We start from the raw sequence: 21511 nt of genomic DNA on the forward strand, positions 1-21511 counted from the left end.
GTGCTTTGATTAATATTCTGACACAGCTGCTTGTTATGCATGGGAGAAAGAGTATTAGAGGTAGAGAGTATGAACAAATGCTTCACGTCAAGAGGAGGCAACCATGTTGTAAGGCCTACACATGTTACTCATTCAGTCATTCAAATAATTTCTTGGGGACTTCCGGGAAGATGGCGACAGAGAAAAGCAGGGCTTACGAGCTCCGCTAACAACAAATCTCTATTACCACAAAATCAGTGCCTTTCATACCCAGAAAACACCATCAGCAGAGAAACAAAAAAATGTAAATACAAGGGACAGAGAAAAAGAGAGCTGGAAAAACAAGACACCAAAAAGAAACCAGACTTCAGTGCTGCGGCCAGAGCTGCAGCGTGGAGTCACGTGGACGTCATCTTCCCTCGCAGCACCAGGCTCCAGAGAGGAGGGGGACTCAGAACGGAGCTCAGAACCAGAGAGGAGATATGCCGGACTCATGGCTGAGGATGCAGCAGCAGCGAGCTCACCGGAGCTCCAGACCAATGCACTCAACAGCCCACCAGGCTCCAGAGAGGAGCAGCGGACAGTGAGCCGAGGTGAGCATCTGCAGATCAGCTGGGCAGAATTCGGCAGATTTCTCAGCACAGGGAGCGTCTAAAGCTCCCAGGGTCTGGGCTCAGCACACCCTGCAGGGACTCAGAGCGGAGCTCAAAAACAGAGAAGAAATACACCAGCCTCATGGCCGAGGGCGTGGTAGTGGTGCCATATTGACACCGGTGGCAGTAACAGCAGCAGTGAATCCACTGAATCCACTACAGCTCCATCAGCGCACTCAACAACAATGAGTCAAATTGCGGCCCCTAGAGGAGAAATCCCAGGACTGCATTCCCAGGGACTTGACCCAGTGGGGGAGTGGTGGTGGCAGAGATAACACACCATAGTCACAACCCCCAGCAGGAGAACGCCCAACCTGGCAACCCCCATGGTCTAAAGCAGCCTTGATTGACTCCCTGGGTTTGAGACTTTGCGATACAACCCAGTAAAGGAGTAGTGGTGATTGAGATACCACAGACTTGAGATCCAGAGCACCTTAAGTGAAGTCGTAGTGACCCAGGGAAGAACCCAGAGAAAGCACAAATTTCCGAAATCATGGGAAAGAGGAATAACAATGGAGCAATGAATGCCCACAATCCCACACCATCAGAACCTGATAAAACAGAAATTCAGAGATTTCTAGGAAATGAAATCAGGAAAATAACTGTAGAAATAATAGAGGTGTTTTGAAAAGAATTCAGAGAGAGCCAAAAAGAGATAAAGGATGCAATTAATGAAGAAAAGGCCTCAATTCAAAGTACAAACAACCGATTAGACCACATGGAGAATAGAATCTCGCTCCTAGAAGATGATCACTCCAAAAATGAACGCATAGTTTCTAATTTAGAAAAAACAATAAGACAGCAGGAATCTGGCATTGAAGAAATATGGGCCCATTTTAAGAGAGCTAACCTAAGAATAATTGGAATAGAGGAGGGAAAAGAAGGTGAAACCAAAGGGATCAACAATCTCTTCAAGGAAGTAATAGCAGAAAATTTTCCAAACATAGAGCAAGAGGTCGATACACAGGTCCAGAAAACTTATAGAACTCCCTTTAGACAGGATCGGAGAAGAGGATCCCCACGCCACATAATTGTCAAAATGACCAAGGTGGGAGTCAAGCACAGAATCTTAAAGGCAACAAAAACAAACGGCCAAGTGACATTCAGAGGCAAACCAATTAGAATCACTCCAGACATCCCAAACCAAGTCATGAGAGCCAGAAGGGCTTGGAGTAACATATTCCAAACTCTGAAAGAAAACAATTTCCAGCCAAAATTTCCTACCCAGCAAAAGTTTCTATCAAATTAGATGGGGAAATAAGAAGCATCCATGACAAACAGAAACTGAAGGAATTTGTGTCTTCAAAACCAGCGCTAGAGAAAATACTCAAAGAGATTAACTACAAAGAAGAATTAGTAACACACACCAGAACCAGAGAAACAAGATTTTCCATCCAACAGACAACTAAGATTAGTTATCTGTGGAGATTCATTATTTATGTTAGTCTTTTATCTATTTCTAAATTGTATTGTTTGCTTTTATTGTTGCTAATTTTTAGGATTTCTAGTTTGAATACTAATATACCTTCAGATATAGCATTTGGAAATATTTTATCCCATTCTATCAGTAACTTTTAACTCTGTTTACGTTGTCTTTGGATATACAATATTTTTTTTAATTTTTAGGGAGTTTGTATACTCTTCTGTTGCCTCTGCCATTGAAATCATATCCAAGAAATCACTGCCAATTTCAATGTTGTGAGGTGTTATGACCCAGATTTTCTTCTAAAAGTTTATGGTCTTAAGATTTACATTTAGGTCTTTTATCTATTTTGAGTTAATATTTGACTGAAAACTCAAGGGAGGAGCTGGTGCAGTGGCACCTGCTTGTAATAAAGAGACTCCAGAGGCCGAGGCAGGAGGATTGCCAGTTCAAGGCCAGCTGGAGCAACTTAGTAAGAACCTGTCTGAAAATAAAACATAAAAAGGGCTAGGGGTGCAGCTCAGTGGCAAAATGTCCTTGGATTAATTCCCAAGACCAGAAAACAAACATAACAAAACAAAACTAAAGGATGCTTATTGTTATATAGCTAAGAGGTGGGAACCAGACAGGTAATTCTACCTTCTGACTGTAATATTTTACCTTGGACAATACTCAAATCTCTATATACTGTTTTTTCCTTAATACATATCTATAATGAAGTTTAATTTATAAATAAGGTACAGCAAAAGATGAATGTGGGTACAGGGGCATAGGCCTATTGTTCTGATACTTGGGAGGCCGAAAAAAGAGGAACATAGGTTTGAGGCCACCCTCAGCAACTTAGCAAGACTCTCAGCAACTCAGCAAAACCCTGTTCAAAAAAAAAAAAAGTAAGAAAGGGCTGGGCGGGGGGGGGGGGGGGTGTCTCAAAGGTAGAATGCCCCTGGGTTCAGTCCTTAGTACCACGCACATACACACAAAGAAAAAAAAAAAAAGATGAATAACAATAATAATGAAGTAGAAAGATTATAACAATACACTATAATAAAAGTTACTTAAGACTGATGAATTGTTTACTTCTGGGATTTTCCATGGAGTATTTTTAGATCACCATTGACTGAGAGTAACTAAAGCAGCATGAAGCAAGATTGCAAAAGGGGCTGTAATACTGTACTGCCGCCCCTACCAAGGCATGCAGGAATATTAAGAAGACAAAGCAGGAGGCTGGCTATGTGCTGGAGGGCGCCCAGAGATGGCTTGATCCAGGAGGGCTCCACTCAGGATATGAGGAAGGGGCAGAACTCAAAGAGAAGCAGCAGTAATCTTCAACGTGCCACAAAACCAGTGGGATTCTAATGAGATGATGACACAGAGTTCCCTACATCCATCCCAAATCACTGTAGGAGAAGAAAAGTCAATTTTCCTGCACACAGGAGAGGCAGCAAATGAATTCTTCTGTAGCCAATCGCATAGGAAACACATACAGTCACGCTTCTCCTGCCAAGCGTGGCTGGGCACACTTCTCCATGCACACTGGCACATCCACACTGGGGAACTGTCAACAGCCAGTCGCCCAGCTTTAGGAGGCAGTCACAGTCTGGAAGCCAGGGATGTCACTGTTTTGTGTTTAATGTGCAATTCTTCCAGGAGTACAGATCCAGGCAAAGTATCCTAATTGATGATGAGGATAAAAAACAGGCAAGCCAGGCACAGTGACACACCTCTGTAATTCCAGGACTTGGGAGGCTGAGACAGGAGGGTTGCAGGTTCAAGGACAGCCTCAGCAATTTGAGACTCTGTTTAAAAAAAAATACAAAGGGCTGGGAGTGTAGCTTGAAGACAGAATGCCCCTGGTTTCAAGCCCCAGTACCAAAAGGATGGAGGTAAGAAAGCTATGCCTTCTCATGTAATTGGCTCATCCTGTAGTACAATCATATTCTTCATTTTTTCTTATAGATATATTATAAAGAATTATACTAAAGTTGTTAATAAGTGCTCAAATGTCTCTACTTCATGTCTTAATCTGAATGTCTTTGCAGATTTTAATGTTAAAAATTTTGCAATGACTTTTTTTTTCAACATGAGAAGATTATAGCTGGGAGAAGTTATCATCTCAGAAAAACAACAACAAAAGCTGTGGCCTATTTTTTAAAATGCTTCATTCATCCAATAAATATACATACCAGGCAAATGTGAACAAAATAGACAAAACTTTCTCAGATTATCTTTCTTGTACTTGTTGGGAATCCTGGGTGTTTACAGCTGTCCCAGGGTCCTGCCTTCTTCACTGCCTATTGAGTACCCCTGTAGGATGTCTGCCTTTCTCACTTCCTAGCCTCCTTTGAAAAATATCATCCCCACATCTTCTCTGTAGGGCATTTTCTGATCACTCTTCCCAAACCAACACCATTTCTTCTCATGAGCACTTCTTGCTCCCTACTCTATTTTGTTCCATTGCACTGACTACAGTCTAAGAGGTTATAGTAACTTTTATGTTTTTATCTCTTCTCATAAAGCATAGCCTCAATGACAAGAGCTTATTCACTGTCAAATTCCCAGCACCCAGAAAACAAACAGTGGCAGCAAATGCCCCCGACACCCTGACTGTAATCCTTATCATTACCTTAGAGAAATGGCTGAATCCCAGGCTTATGTCAGCAATTGTATAAAATGAATCCAGAAGACTGTGTCATTCCAGAGAACAAGAAAACTATTAAGATAAACTACTAGTCACATGAGAAAGATGCAGAAGGCAATATGAAAGTGTTCTCATAGGCCAGAGTAGGAACAATTTGGTAATTAGTAAGAAATAATTGCAATGGGCCAAACATATCAAATATGCTTCCATCAATGACTTCATAATGATAAAAATAAAACTCAAAGAGTATGAGAAAAAGAAAAAAGAAAGAGAAAACCGCTAAATTTAAAAAGTGCTGTTTACTGATGGAAGATACTAATAAATCAACTTGGAAATGAGGGTTTTCTATATCAACTATCAGGTGACCAAATATGAAATGAAAAGTCATTTCACAGAAGTATTTCTGATATACTAAGGATCTGGGTGCAGTGGTACCTGCCTGTAATCCCAGTACTTGGGAGGTTGAGGCAGAAGGATCGCAGATTCTAGGCCAACCCCAGCAACTTAGTAAGACCTTGTTTCAAAATAAAAAATTAAAAGGGCTGGAGGTGTAGCTCTGTGGTAGCTGGGCCCTGGGCTCAATCCCCAGTACCAAGAAAAAAATTTAAGAAAATCAGAAGAAGGAATCCCTAGAGCTGGGATGCCATGGGTTCAATTTCTAGCACTACAAAGGGGAAAAAAAGGGGAAGAATCCTAATGAATTAAATACCCTGGGAACTGATGATCAGTAACCGCTATGACAAGGTGAGTGAGACAAATGGGCCTTTAGTGACTGACAAAAGTATGCACCATCCACAGAGCAGTCTTGCAAAAACAGTTTCAAACCTAACCCTGTCCAAGACTCCATTGATTTTCAGGAGAAATAAAAGGAACCTAAAATTCAGAGAGACATAAGATACCAAAAATTGTGATTTGTATTCCTTACTTGAATTTAGTTGCAATAAATAAACCTTAATTCATAAGACAACCTGGAAAATAGGAATGCCAACCTGACATTCAGTGTTAAGATGCTAAGCTACTTTTCAGGTGTGAAGTGGGTAGTAGTAGTTATAATGGGAACTATTATTATTATTATTTTTTGTGTTACTGGGGGTGAAACCCAGGGGCGTTCTATTTCTGGGCTACATGCACAGCCCTATTTTTTTTTTATTCTTTATTTTGAAACAGGGTCTCACTGAATTGCAAAGGCCCTCACTAGGTAGTAGCTTAGGCTGTCCGTGAACTGTGATCCTCCTGTCTCAACCTCCCAAATGCTGGGATTACAAGTGTGTGCCACCATGCCTGGCCAGAATGAATATTTTTTATGTGATGTTATTGGTGCATTACAGTCTCATATCAAAATGTAAATCATGTGGAGAATGACATACATGGATAAAACACTTGGTGCCCACCCCCAGTTATATTTTTAAGGGTCTCTTTTAAAGCTAAATATTGACATATTTATGGATGATGTAACACTTGGGATTTGTTTCAAAATAATCAAGCAGAGGTAAATTCGATCGAACCACCCCCCCATGCCACTCCTGAATGGCATGGGGGTGTAACTATCTTCTGTATTTCTATCTTTTTAATAAACTCCTTTAAATCTTCAAAAAAATATAATGAAACAGAGTCTGGGTGTGAATAAAAAAAAAGATAGACCATGAAGCAAAAACTGATAAATCTGGGTCCTGGGTATATGAGGGTATATGTATTATAGACATATATATTGTATATGTCTAAAATCTTTCATATTAAAAATTTAAAACATAAAAATTTCAAAAATACTTTGCATGTGTATTAGAAATTACAAGAGACAGTATTTGAAAGTGTATAAAAACAAATTGGAAATAATCACTGAAGCCCTCACCCACCATGGATATTCAAAAGAGCAAAGAGGCGGCAGTTTGGAGTTTGGCAAACCTAGCCCTTTCTCCTGATGTTTGTAAGGCAGAGGCCAGAAGAAGTAATCTAGCTATAAAAACCTGGCAGTATCTGAAAGTCACAGACAATCCAAACATATCAATAAGAAAAACTTGAGAGAGGGGAGAGTATGGAAAGAGAAGGAAGTGATCAGTTAGACTAACACATACTCCCTTGAAACTCAGGTTTGTTTAAAATAAAATCTGTTTGCTAAGGGTATCTTCAAACTCAGGTAATAAGAACAATGAATACAGAGATGAAAAAGATACAAAAAAGGCTGAACTCAGAAAGCAGGAAAAAAAACATGACCATAAATTTCAGACATGGGCTTTACTGCCAAGAATCTCATCTGGTGGGAAGGGAATTTCCTATTTCACAGGACCCACAAGCAACAGCCTCGGACTGACCTGACCCATTCCCAAATATTAGGTTCCTTTCATTCAAGTTTTCTCCTGCAACCCGAACACTCAATTCTTTATTGCTGCCCACTTTGACAAATTAGTCTGTGCGACGCCATTTCCAAGTTATCTTTAGCAGCCAACACAGGCCATAAATCCAAATCATTGTGCTGGTTATTAGGATTTCATTTCATGCTCGCATTCACAAACATTTAAGCTTTCAACCTTTCCTGTTGGGCATTAATCTTGGCATTAATCAAGGGATTAAGTACGCTGAATTTAAACTCAAGGTTAATAGCATGCTCAGCCAATATTAGTTTTACATATTGCCAAGGGAAAGCAGAAAGAGGCAAAGACCTTTCTGCCTGTTGTTCATGAAATATAGGAAGCAGATTGATGAGTAAGGCATGAAATTGGTTCTTTTGTTCCATTATGAGGGATACACACGCACTTATGCATACTTGTACACGGAACCATCCAAACTGGCATTTGAGACATTAGTTTGTACACATCTTAAGATCTAACAGTCAATCACTGAGCAATATGATTGTTTTTTAATGGTAAAAGAAGTGCTTAAAAACATAAAACTAACAAATTAAGAAGTCTGAAAGGGTACATTATTTGCTAGCTTCTGAAATGATGGTGTAAAGAGAGAAAACGTGTGGGTGCCAAATAGATCAGCATCATCCATCAATATAATACCAATAGGGGTAAAGAAATTTATCCTCAGTTTCATAAAAGCTGATAGCAATAAAAGGATCTGCAGACAGCTAAGTTAATATACCTGAAACAATGACATTCAGAGTAATTACTTGATAGGGCACCGTCTCTGTAACAGGAGTAGTTACATGGCTCACAAAAACAGATACTGAAAATGAACTGCCTGATGTTCTGGAAATACAAGTCTGCCTACAATGAATCACTCACTCACTCCTACCACTCAGAATGGCTGACACCTGGTTTTCATGACTTATGTCCTCAGGAGAGACAGGGCTATTTCTCTTTTGGAGGGAAAGGGTATCCTAATTAAAGAGTCTGAGAAAACTAGCCATGAAGATCAATTAGTTGAAACCAGCTTGACAGGGCCATATTTCAAACACAATAGGATTTAAGCATGCAAAGTGAATTCCTAACAGTTACTCACCTGAGTTGAGTTTTCCTTCAATGCAAAGGAAGCAACAGTAATGGAAAGGACAAGACTGTGGTGAAAAGACCTGCTAACCTACCGAGCTTTGGAGGACTGGCCTCTCCATTCGCCTGTGGAGTTGTGAGCAGTTTAGATGAGATTGTGGTTTTGTTGTTTTGTAGGGATTGAGTTTGGAGGTTGAACCCAAGGACTTGCTACCACTCAGTTACACCCCCAGCCCTATTTTATTTTTCATTTTGAAACAAGATCTCCCTAAGTTGTTGAGGCTAGCCTCAAGCCCGCAATCCTCCTATCTCAGTCCCCAAAGTACTGGGATTATAGGCATGCACCATCATACTTGGTGAGTTTTTGTTTTTGAGGCATCAAAGTGGTATCAAAGTCTAGCATCAAGTGGTATCAATGATGTCTCATTCTTCTCTTATTGTCTGCCGCCAGAAGCCTTGCCTCTAAATAATAAAAAAACACTTGACTATTTGTGTGTTACTCCCAAGTCCCCAGCACAGTGTCAGGTATCTAACAAGCAACCACAGTGACACTATAATGAGACCTAGTGATGGTTTCACTTGCTGGAATTTAACCAAAAAGGATTTGTAGATCATAACTTGCTGAGGGCAAGAGTGGATGTTTGTAATTCTGCAATTCAATGGAAGCTAGCAGGCCTGAGTCAACCATGGAAAAGAAAAATTGAGGGCGAGTGTTGTTTACTAAGTTGGGTTTGAATCTAATGCTTCATTTCACCTGGTGACTGACTAGACAAGAAAGATTTTATTTCATGTCCTTTAGAGATCTGTCTAACTTCTGTTGTTAAACACAGAAACAAGGTTTGGTTCTTTCAATAAAGATTAAGGATAGAAGAAAGTCACTGGTGCATGTGTTGACCAAGTCAAAGAGCCAAGTGAAGGTGTGTCTCTCAGTCATCTTCCCAGGTATAAAAAAAAACTTGGCATGTGACTCAGGAAATAAACAGACTTCAGGGTTCAGTGAAATACCAACAGCAAGAGAGGAGAGAAGAGAAGAAGAGAGGAAGAGAATCAGCAAACAATTCCACAAAGCCACACATATTGTCTGGGATTTAAAATACTAGAAAGGATTAATTGGCTTTGAAAACCATCTCTACTAATTTCACACTAACAGTTGCAGGAGGTGTACTGGCTCCATACGTACCAGTTTCAGTTCAAATACAAACACAAACATTATATCTAAAGATAAGTAGTTAAGGGGAAATGGGCTCACCACAAAAAAATAACTATGTGAGGTAATGCATATGTCAATTAGCTTGACAGCCATTTTACAATGTTAACATATATTAAAATATAATGTTGTCTCCTGCAAATACATGCAATTTTAGTTTTCAATAAAAAATCAAAAAGGCAGCTGAATTTCTATATTACCAGAAGTGAAGGATCGAAAATTAAATTAGACAGTGAATGAGAGCCAAATATTGATTCTAATTCTAAAATGGAACCGAGAGTCCACTTATAATGTCCCAGGAAAAGTGACAGCTCACAACTATCCTCAAATAATAACAACATTAAAAATCACTAAAGTGTCAGTGATGTTATTGAGTGGCTTCTATCTCCTAGGCTCTACTCTAAGTATGTTTCCATAGAAACTCGGGAAACTTCACCTTAGGGGCCTTTGAAAACAAACAGAATTAAAACCAGTAATTTACAAAGAAAGAACTTGAGGCCTGAAGAGGTTCAGTCAATTTCCAGAATCACAGAACTTAGAAAAAAGCAGAAACAGAAGCTAAAGTTCAGGTATGAGGCTAAAGAACAGTAATCCTATTGAAGGTACCACACTGGTGAAATCTTCAGACTCTCTTGGGTACTATCATGATAATGTGATAAAATGGAATTCCTTCTTTCCTCCCTTCCTTCCTTCCTTCTTTCCTTCCTTCCCTTCTTTTCTTGCTCAGGTTCGGAGTTGCTTTCAGAGTAAAACTTTAACAAAGAGGCCCCTAGTTCGCTCTCAAGGGGAGCCATTTCCATTCATCTCTGGCTCATTGTTGCAACTCTTCTTCCTCTCTCTTTTGATCCTGTTACGATAATGAGTACACAGTATGGTGGCAAGAAAATTAGGTCTCAGTAGTTGTTGACAATCCTGAATACAATAGATGCTCATAAGTGCTCAGTGAACTGAATTCAACTGAGCAAAAGAGAAAACCTGATCAACTGCATGAGGAGAGAGTGTGATGGGCGAATGAACTGCCATTCCATACCTAAGAGGAAAAACTAGTCACAGGTCCCAAAACACTTGCCCTTCATAACAAGTATAGGTGACCCAGGTGACTGCATACAGCCCTGTCTGCCCCTGCAACTCTTCTCAATTTCGCTCCCCCAGGGCTTCCTTATTCTCTCAGTTATACCGGTCCTTCCCTGGGGTGGTGGTGGGCTGTGCTTTCAAAGAAAGGGACAGGTCATGAATAACCAGTCTTTTCTAGAAGTATGCACCACTCCCCCACATCCTCCCTGCTCTGGCCCAAGAGATGGAGAAAGGGATGTGTTGGGAATGAAAGATCTCCAGCATTACCTACCCCAAGGTGCCAACTCTTAGGAAAGTGTGAAATTAGCCCAGCTTGTCAATCATGGAACACAGTTGGACTCTGGCTACATTCTATCACAGGGAAAGGGGAAGAAAACTTGAAAATTAAATTGGACCAGGAGCCTTTTCCTCAGGGCAGAAGAGGTACTTCTAATCGACTCCTCATTGGAGTGAAGGTTCACTGGTAGCCACAGGCCTTATTCCCCTACAGAAGGAAATGAGAAGTCAGGCTATGGATCACTCAAGCCAGAAACCAGAAACATGTATGTGATTACTGCAAAATCCCTTTTTCAGCAGCCTGCTAAGGATGAACATCACAGGCCCAACTCTGGGCAATTTTATTTTATATTTATGTATGTACGTTACGTGCATATGTAAGTATATATGTATGCATGATGTATTTTTTGGTACTGGGGATTGAACCCAAAGGCTTTCTACCTCTGAGCTAGAGTCCCATCCCTACTTTATTTTTTTATTTTGATACAGGGTTTTGCTAAATTGCTGAGGCTCTTGCTAAGCTGCTGAGGTTGTCCTCCAATCTACGGTCTTCCTCTTTCGGACTACCAAGTACTGGGATTAAAAGTGTGCACTACCACACTCTGCTGGGTGATTTTAATTTCTAAGAGATGTCTTCACTCATTAGCTCTGAAGTCCTCATTATAGCTATGAGGTGACTGTGCATAAATTCTATCATAAATAAACAAAAAATAATAAATACATACAAGTCTGTGGGGCTGTTAGCCCTGGCTTCCATTCCCAGCACTGGGGAAAAAGTCTGTGGTTTGAATGTACTGAGAAGACAGGGAGTGAACTAAGAGAAAGACACATCTCAGAGAAACCAGGTGTCAGGTAGTTAGCAGATGGGGTGGGTGCAAGTTTATCTTCAAAGCCTTGCTCATCTTGATCCCTATCCTGTGGGAAGGACAGGAGAACCACCGCAGGCTCACTAAGGTTTGACACATAAGACGCAGTCAATCACATGTATAAAGAAGATATCCAGTGGGAATGTGAAACTCAACATGTGGAACACTCCATGCAGCTTTCCATCCTGAAAAAGGACCACTCAAGACCCACCTCTGGAGGGTATCCCCATTGCCCCAGGCCACCTCTCCATTCCCAGGAGTGGCCCATTCCCCACACATTCCCTGGAGTGCGGCCCTTCCCCTTCGCCCGCCCCAAAGCCTTTCTCATAAGCTGCCTCCACCTGGTATTTTAACAAACCTCCTCTTTTCCCCATTTGTGCTTTCTGTTTGAATGATTTCCAAGCAGGCAAGGGAGAGGTTGTGAAGAATAACTTTAAAATCTCCCACCCAGTAATACAGGAACATGTGCACAATAGCAACTGTGGCTTGGCTTCTTGCCCCTCCCTGCAAAAAAAGCTGTTCTTGTTCTCTGAGGGCACAGGAAAGATGACATCTGAATCATACAAAGAAAACTATGGCAAAAACATTTAATTTAGCCTCAAAAAATGGAGGCACTCATGGCCTCATCAGGGAGCTGTTAGCATCGGTCAAATGCCAACAACAGCATACAAAAAATGAAACAGAATGAAAAGAAACAGCAGCAGAGAGCCCACTGAGGCTCATCCTCTGAAAGTGGCCTGTGCCTGCTTTATCAGCCCCTAGGGCTGCCCTGTCCATAGAGAGAAGGGGAAGCCAGCAGGTTAGGGCTGCTTAGGAGGTCTTTCCCTACAGCTTCACCTGGATAAAACCTTAACTTTTCCTACCCCTTGACTTTCCTGAAGAGGAAATGAAGATCACAGAAGCCTAAAGCAAAACCCATGTGGTCTGCAAAATGTTCTACAACCCTTCTAGGAAAGCTGCCATTTAAATTCAAGGGTATAGCCGGGCGTGGTGGCACACAGTTGTAATCCCCGCACTTGGGAGGCGGAGACAGGAGGATGGCGCAGGTTGGAAGCCAGCCGCACGGGCTTAAGAGACCCTGTTTCCAAACAAAAACATAAAAATAGGTCTGGGAGTGTAGCCTGGAGGTAGAAGGGCTTCCAGGAACCCCAGTACCACCAAATAATAATAATAATAATAATAATAATAATAATAATAATAATAACAATAATAACTGTCATGAGCTACCTCTCACTTTATGTCCAGTAAGATGGCTGCTACCAAAACCCAGAAAGTAGCAAGAGTTGGTGAGGATGTAGACAAATGGGACCCCCTGTGGCCTATCGATGGGAATGTAAGTGGATGAAACTGCTATGTCAGTATGACAGTTCCTCAAAAAATTAAAAAGAGAACTATGGTATGATCCAACAACTGCACACCTGGGCACATGCCCCCAAATAACTGAAAGCATGGCATCCAAGAGATGTTTTCAGCAACATTCCCAAGAGCTGAAATGGAGAAGCATCCACTGGTAGCTGAATGGATAAACAAACTGTGGCAGATAGATACTTGGAATATTATTCAGCTTAAAGAGGAACTTCTAACATATGCGATAACATAGACAAACCTTGAAGATAAGCTAAGTAAAACAAGTCAGACAGAAAAGGACAGACTGCACGATTCCACGATTCCACTGTTATGAGGTGCCTGGAATGTGCAAATCCATAGACAGAAAGTAGAAGTGTGGGTGCTGGGTGCTAGGTGGCGGGGCTGTGGAGTCAGTGTCTAATGAGTACAAAGCTTCAGTTGTGCAAGATGAAAATGGTTCTGGAGATGGACGGTGGTGAGGGTTGCAATGTGCGGACTGCCACAGAACTATCTTTAAAATGGTTAAGATAGCAAACCTCATATTACATGTATTTTACCACAATAGGAAGAATTGCAGGGAAAAAGTAAACAGCTAACTCAAGCCTGTTTTCCTTACAAGGAAAAAAAAAAGCCTTGTTGGAGAGGAGGGCAGAGTGATGAAGAGGGGAACCTTGGGCCCTCTATACAAAGAGCACACACTTCAAAGCTTTCACCTTCCAGGCTTAGCCTTGGAACAGTCTGAACACACACACACACCCGTCCAGGAGCCACAGCAAGCTACTCACCTCACTGAGGTAAATAAAAAAAGAGCAGGTGGACCCATCCACTCCATAGTCTGCGTAGCAGGGATCCGAACGCCACATATCTTTCATCCACTGAAACAACAAGGGCAGAGAACATCCTTCAGTTCCCTGTGCCTGGTGCTGCCGCATGGGGATGTGAAGGGTCACAGTATGGCTGACGTGCATGGCTGGGGCCTGCAGAGGGAGCAAGGGGTTGGGGGCACAGAGCTCAGCTCCTGGAAGGACCTCGAGCAGACACAGGCTGGAACTGGGTCTGAGCAGAGGGGCTCAGGACAGAGCTAGGCCAGGAGAGGCCCTGGCTAGGAGAGGTTTATCAGGGGCAAGTGTCCAGTAGACCCCTGCATCTAAGTACCCTCCAGTAATAATTATTTTGCTAGCTTAAAGCACAGCACCTGGATTCCGAGTCCAAGGGATGAGTAAGCAGGCAGTCACACTTGTTCCTAAAGGAGACCAGTAAGTGCCCCAGGGCTGGGTTCAGCATCCCAATTGTATTACTAAACTGAAACTTTTCCCCTGAGAGCTACTGGGCAGGGTGTGGTCTCCCCAAGGACAGGCCATATAAATAGGATTTTAAAAATAATAGTCTGGGACTACAGCTCAGTGGTAGGGTATGTGTTTAGCATGTACAAGACCTGGGTTTGATTCTAAGCACCAGAATATCTAAATATAAAAATAATCCAGGTGTAATGGCTCACACCTATAATCACAGTACTTGGGAGAGTGAGACAGGAGGATTGCAGGCTCAAGGCCAATCTCAACAACTTAGCCAGACCCTGTTTCAAAATTTAAAAAAAAAAAAAAAAATCCAGGCACAGCAGCGCGCAAGTCTGTAATCTCAGTATCTGAGAGGCTGAGATAGTAGGATTACAGGCTTAAGGATAGCCTCAGGAACTTAGTGAGACCCTTTGCAAATTAGGGAGAACATGCTTCCAAATAAAAAGGGCTGGGGTGTAGCTCTGAGGTAGGATGTCACTGTGTTTGTTCCCCAGTACCAAAACAAAACAAAATAAAAAACCCAAAAACTAAACAAAATTTAAAAGGGGGCTTAGACGTAGAATGCCCTTAGGTTCAATCCTCAGTACCAATAAGTAAGTAAATAACTAAGGAAGTAAGTTAGTAAATAAATAGGTAAACAAATAAAATACATGTTAACTGTGAAAGAGTAGCCCAAGTATCTCTGGGTACTCACTCACAAATGCAATTTTGGCATTGAAACTGCAGTCTGGATTCAAGGAGCAAGGGCCTAGGGACTAGAGCAGAAGGCAGTTGGACCCTAAGTGACAGCAGCCCCTTGTCACTGGGCCTAGGAGGATCATTCACCAAAGCTGGAAAAAAGAACAGCTCAAAGATGGCAGGCACCGGAAGGGTCCCACGCTCTTTCAGTCTAAGTGTTGGGAGCCATTGTGAACTAACCCCATGCAGTTGACATAAGCCCCAAACTGGAGGTCAGAGGGCTTCTCAAATGACTCACTTGCAGGGCTCACTTACCCACTTGCATTACTGGGAGGGGAAAAGATCAGGGGAGATGGAAAGGAACAGCCTTGCTCCAGCCTTACCTTGATTTTCCCTTCGCAGTGGGGGTAGCCATCCATAGGAGGCAATACACATTTTTCTTGAGCTCCATTAATGATATCTAAAAAGAATGGAAAACAAAGGATACCATGAATCTACAAAATATTCACATCTCATATCCTTATAAGCAGAGAGGCAGGAGAGAAGCCAAAAAATAGAGACCTATTTGGGCAGCTGTGATTTGACCCATGGAATCTCTCTAGTTCTAAACATATCTTACGGGTCTTTTGTGAAGAAATGATCCCAGGATAGCTATCTAAAGAATGGTCAGAGACCTAAGAGGTGTGTGTGTGTGTGTGTGTGTGTGTGTGTGTGTGTGTGTGTGTGTGTGAAAGGGAGAGAGAGAGAGAGAGAGAGAGAGAGCGAGCGAGAGGTCTGACTCAAAGTGGTGAGCTGGGCCAATCAGAGTGTTTGCCTGGAAATTTGCAACTGAGAATCTGGGAAACCCAAAGATCAGGGGGTAGGAGATGAATCCAGGAGCCTGGGAGGGCCCCAGGGCTGCGGGGCCATCCTAGGCTTCATGGGCAAGCTGAGGTCATGCACAAACTTCATGGAGACGTGTGTGAGCTCAGGAAACCAGCAAGAGGGGAAGGCATACACCAAGCTGGCCCCATGGTCAGGACAAGGTGGTCACTCTTCCTCTTGGCAGCTTGCCAGCCCATCTAACAGGGCCCCTGTTGCAATTCTATTACCTTCTGTATAAGTTAATTCTCCATTATTTAGTTTAGATGCTGGTTCTAAATATGCATGAGCTTCCAAAAGCTTTGGTGTAATGGCACCTCAGGCTGTGAGGTACAAGAAGACTGTGAGTGGAAGAAATAGGAAGTCCCAGCCTTGAGACATGGGGCAGAGCTGCTTGCTGAACCCCACCAGGGGTAGTCTGGGCAGCCCTCCCTGCCCTGCACTGCATAACTCACAAGGAAGAGGACTCGCACTTCATCTCAGAGGACAGCTTCCTGTTTTGTGTTCACCGCAATGATTAAAAACTCAGAAAATGTTTTTAAGTAGTTTGTGCCCATGGAGAATTTTCCTATGTTTGGAAGGGTCAGTCATCCGAGATATTTTAAGAAATAGCATTTCAAGCCAGGCATGGTGGCACATGCTTGCAATCTTAGTACTTGAGAGGCTGAGATAGAAAGATTGCAGGTTCATGGCCAGCCTCAACTACTTAGTGAGGCTCTCAACAACTTAGTGAGACCCTGTTTCAAAATAAAGAACAAAAAATAGGGCTGAGGGTATAGCTCGGAGGGAGAATGCCCCTGGGTTCAATCCCCAGTACCACACACAAAAAAAAGTTTCAAGCCAAAAAAGATTAATGTTGGTGCTTTTAGGGGGAGGACTGACATTACTATGCACAAAGTCCTTTTAGAAGATGAAGACAGATCCTGTTAAGATACCTGACTAGAATGTTCTCTTTAGCATTCTCTCTATGTTATCTCCCTTGCCATTTTTTTTTTCAATCAATGAAAGGACAAAGAAAACCAAAGAGATGTTAATGTAAGCAGTGAGGCTCAGCTCTTAAGACTGTGCGGGATTCAGCCTCATCCATCAAAGCCAAGGTGCAAAGTCTTTCACCCAAAACTTCACTTCTGTACTGATTCTACAGAAATGTCAACCAGGTATCAACACAAAAAGGAGGATGACGTAGGTGTGAACATTCTGCTGCCTTATCAGTCACTGGTACCCCCACAATGCAGAAGGAACTCAAGTATTGAGGTTAATCTAAAAGAACAGTTTTCCTGTTGCCAAAAAATGCTCAGGGTTCATAAAGAACACAGCACAGAGACAGCGGAAGCAGAGGCTGTCGTGAGCATGCAGAGAGAAGCCGATCTCCACAACAGTCTGCACAGATGACCTGTACTGAGAGAGACCTGCCTTTCTCAAGTGCTGTCACATACGTCATCACATTTTAGAACCTTACTGTGGGAAAGGAGAACTTTAAACATCCTCAGCACTGACCCCTAAATTCAACCCAGTCCCTGGGAGCTGTAATGTCAACCCTGGGTCCTGACGAGGCTTGGCCTGCACCCTCCAGGAGCTGACCACATGTGGGAGGAGGGGACCACACAGGACAGTGAAGGAGATGCCCGATCACCTCCTGGAGGGCAGGGCTTCAGGGTGCGACCCAGGGTGCATGTGTCAGGCACATTGGGGACTCCACAGGGCTTTATTAAACAATTGAATGACCAGATATAAGAAAGGAATAAAGGGCCCAAGTTCCAGTGATGCAGAGAGGAGAGAAAGTATCACAGAAAAAAGGGGTGGGAGAGCCTGCCTGAGAATCACAGGCCCAGAAACACTGAGCTCTAGACCAAGTGCTACGCATAGGCGAGGTAACCTGGGCTGAACACCAGGGCAAGCAGCAGAGGGAAGCAGCCAAGGCACTTCTGATGCTGGGAGAGGGAATGCGAGCTCCTGATACTCCTACCTCTTGCTGCCTAAAAAAGAGGCATGTGGGTTTTTTTTTTAAATATTATCTTAATTAATTTTATATTAACTGTCCTGATGCTTTTATAAACAAAATGCAAGGTTTGTTGGGTACTATGCAAATCATCTTTTAACTGCCTAGTTCTAACCAGCTGAGGTAACCAGCCTTAACTACCTAGTTCAATATACATATACACATATACATAAGTACACATATATTATAATTTTATTAGTACATTAGAATTATACATCATAGTTAGGTTCAAAGTGACACCGCACTTGCTGTGATTCCTTCTGCATCCCAACCCCTTCCCCATATTTATTAGGGAGATTAGTAGTGATACCTTCATATATGGACATAGAATTATTTGAAACGTTTCCTTTATCAATTGTTATTTTCCCCCTCCTCATTTCCCTCTTCTAATCCCCTGCACTATTCTACTGGTTTCTCTCTTCATATATCTATAGTCGCTTCTTCCTGTTTTCTTTCTAGCTTCCACAGATCAGAGAAAATAGATCACCGCTGACTTTCTGAGACTGGCTGATCTCTCTTAGCATAATCTTCTCTACCTCCATATCCTCACAAAAGAAGTAAAGTCAGAATACTATAGTGATGCATGTACATTCATGCTTATAACAGCATGATTCACAGTAGCCAAGTTAATGGACCAATGTGGATGAAAGGATAAAGAAAGTGTGGTATATACACACAATGGAATTCTACTCAGCCATAAAGAAGAACAAAATTGTGTCATTTGCAGAAACATATATAAGAATATATACTAATATATATTAAAACAAATATATATCAACTATATATAACCAACTATATATAAATTTTTATATATAAAGCATCTATATATATTTAAGGACTATTCAAGTATCAACTATGCAACATTATAAAACACTAATCTACTACACACTTATGTTAATGATAACCACACCTCAGTACTGAATGAAATAAATATGGAAATAAGGCTATAAAAAGAGTCTTGAAAACAGAGACTGAAGTCAGGTGTCAGCCTCAACCCCAATCTTATCAGTGCTCATAGGTGGCATCACAGGTAAGAAACTCAACTCACTGGCTGATGATCACGTGGGGAAAGGACATGGAGGTGAGGGACGGGGCAGCAGAGGCACAGGTGTTTTCAAGACAGCCCTACACAAACACAAAACCTGCCCTGCCATGGAGACTGCTGTCAAGGCTCAGGATTCTGAACATTAATTACAGCAAAGATTATAGTGTTCAGTGTGGTACTTCTTTTTAGGAACTTACAGAGCATTGTGCCATTTACTTTTCATCTAGAATCCCACAGGTATCTAATAGGTTAAGGGTATCCAAGGGGGAAAGAGTAGAAGAAAAAGTTTGAAAAACTCCCACCAATACCAAAACCTACAACTCTTTTGGCCCTGGAAGTCTGAGGAAACTAGCCATTGGGATAACCACCTTTATGAGTGAGGGCCTCAGTCAGTGCTTGGCACCTAACACATATTTCCTGTCCAAAGACAAAGGGTCCCCAGTGATTCTGTTTAGTGGGTAGGGTAGGTAGCATTTCTCCTGGCACACCTGATATGAACATGTGGCCACCCTCACCAGATGGCCCAGGCAAAGTACACCTATGTGAGCCTGCCACTGCCCCAGCCGCTCAGCAGCAGCCAGGAACCAGCTCAGTCTCCATGCTCGGCCTGGACACAGCTCCTGCCAGCTCTTCCATCAGTGTGCTTGGCTACAGGAGCGAACAGCAGTAAATCGGACAGAGACCAGCTGTGGCAAAATACAGTCTCCCCTTAAAAATGACCTCACCAGTCATTCTCCGCTTAGCTAATACTCATTTAGGGCTGTTTCACATTTGCACCATCAGAAGAGTGATTTAATTTCTACAGCTGAGTCATATATACATATTTCACAGTAATAGGAAGCCCCCTGCTCATCAAAGAAGCTGGGCAGCTATGATATTGCTAATGAATAAGGCTCACAGACCCCCAGAGAGGAAAACGGGTTGAGCATTCCTTCTGGGATACCCCCAAAAAGCCTGGGAGCAGAAGTATATCAGATTTCCAATTTTCATAATTTGGAATATTTGCATAAACTTTACCAGCTAAGCAATCCTGATCCAAATATCACAAATCCAAATGCTTCAAAATTTCAAATCTTGTCAGTCTCAACCCATTATGCTCTACAATTTTTGAGATTTGTCAGCACAGCAAAAGTTTAGAATTTGGGAGCATTTTGGATTTCAGATTAGGGATGCTCAAGTGGTTCTGGGTACTTTGAGAAGACTCGTTTGTATTTTTCTTGGTTTTGTTTTGTTTTCTAACCTAAAAAACTGGAAATGCAGTCATCACAGCACTAGAGAATTTTAGAGCTGCAAGAGACTTCTGAGACCATGCTTGGCAGCTCCTCTACTTTGATTCTTGACTTATAAAAGTGCATGCTAGAGAGGTGAAGTGCCTTCCTCCTTCACTGATGAAACTCAATTTCTTAAGCACCTTGCATGTACAAGGAGCTGTGAATGTTCAATCCAGGACTTTGCCTCCTACTCAAGATTATTCCTACCATACTGCTTCTGGATATTAAAAGGTCCATCCCGACTATCACCACCACCACCACCAAATTCACCCTCATAGGAAATCTGAAGAGTGAACATGGGGAATAAAATGACAGATTCTTATTCCCTTCTGAGAAAGTACTTTCAAAGACCTAAGTAGAAACCTGGAGCTACAGTACTGCTCATGTCCAATACTGTGGATGCAATAAAATTATAAAAAAAATGTGAAAGTATATTTCCAAGTACAATCAATGTCATAAAATTTTCAATCATGATTCAGCCAAGTAACCTCAGATTACACTTACTTCTCTTTGTCACCTTTTGCCATCCAACCATCCATCCATCCATCCATCCATCCACCTACCCATCCATCTATCCATCCATCCATCCCTAGTGAGGTTTCTAAGCATCAATGAATTTTTTCACTTCCTTGGTAAATCAGTATTAAGAAGAGAATACAGGACTAATCTCACCATGAGAGATAGGTTGTGATAATAACAGATATATATCCTACAAGTATATACCAATCCTTTATTCTAATAAGCCCCAAACCAGTGCTTCTAGGAATGTACAGCCAGCTAAGAGGGTAGTTAGCACACACCTACGGGCTGAGCCTGTAGTTCTGACCCCCAACCCCACCCTTCGTACTTCTTGTGGGCTGAAAGATGGGCACCAATGATGTTCCAAGATAAAGAGAGGCATCTGAAATCCTGAATGGTGGTGTGGGCAAGAACCACTCCACTGGCCTGGACACTCCCTCCTGGAGCCAAATGGAAACTACCTGTGTCATTTGAACACTCCATTTTAAGGTTCTTCATTACAGTACCTCAATTAACACTGTAAGTAGTCACCAGGCATGCAGGAATTGAGCTCTAACTACCAGTTGGAGCAGACAGAAGAGAAAAAGGAACTAATGCACAGAATAGTAATAATAATATAATGACAGCCAAAGTGGACTGAGCATCTTCCAGGACGTATGCACATGGGTATGTCATCTCTGCTAATCCTTATGGTAGTGCTGACAGGTCAATACTATCTTGTCGTTCCATAGAAGACACTGAGGTGCAGAGAGATTAAGGGGCCTGGCTAAGGTCAAGGAAGGAATTAGCCATTCTTAACTCACCTTCTACTTATCCTGATTTTTTACATGGCCTAGGCAATGGCTTAGCCATGCTTTTTGTGTGTGTGTGTGTGTGGTACTGGGATGGAACCCAGGGGGACTGTACCTCCAAGTTACACCCCAGGCCCTGTTTTGTAGTCTTTTTA

General features: G+C 42.1%; 1 protein-coding gene across 1 annotated transcript in view; it reads right to left on the reverse strand.

Moving 5' to 3' along the window:
- Positions 1 to 21511, reverse strand: part of MGAT5 (alpha-1,6-mannosylglycoprotein 6-beta-N-acetylglucosaminyltransferase) — a gene marked incomplete at both ends in the record, with an annotated part of 233475 nt that overhangs the window by 155942 nt on the left and 56022 nt on the right. Inside the window, 2 exons of the mRNA XM_080689223.1 lie at positions 13680 to 13769; positions 15254 to 15330. Coding sequence (XP_080545349.1) covers positions 13680 to 13769; positions 15254 to 15330 — 167 coding nt within the window. The remainder of the gene's footprint in view (positions 1 to 13679; positions 13770 to 15253; positions 15331 to 21511) is intronic.

This window comes from Muscardinus avellanarius (assembly GCF_963383645.1).
Source record: "Muscardinus avellanarius genome assembly, chromosome: 2".
Lineage (NCBI taxonomy): Eukaryota > Metazoa > Chordata > Mammalia > Rodentia > Gliridae > Muscardinus > Muscardinus avellanarius.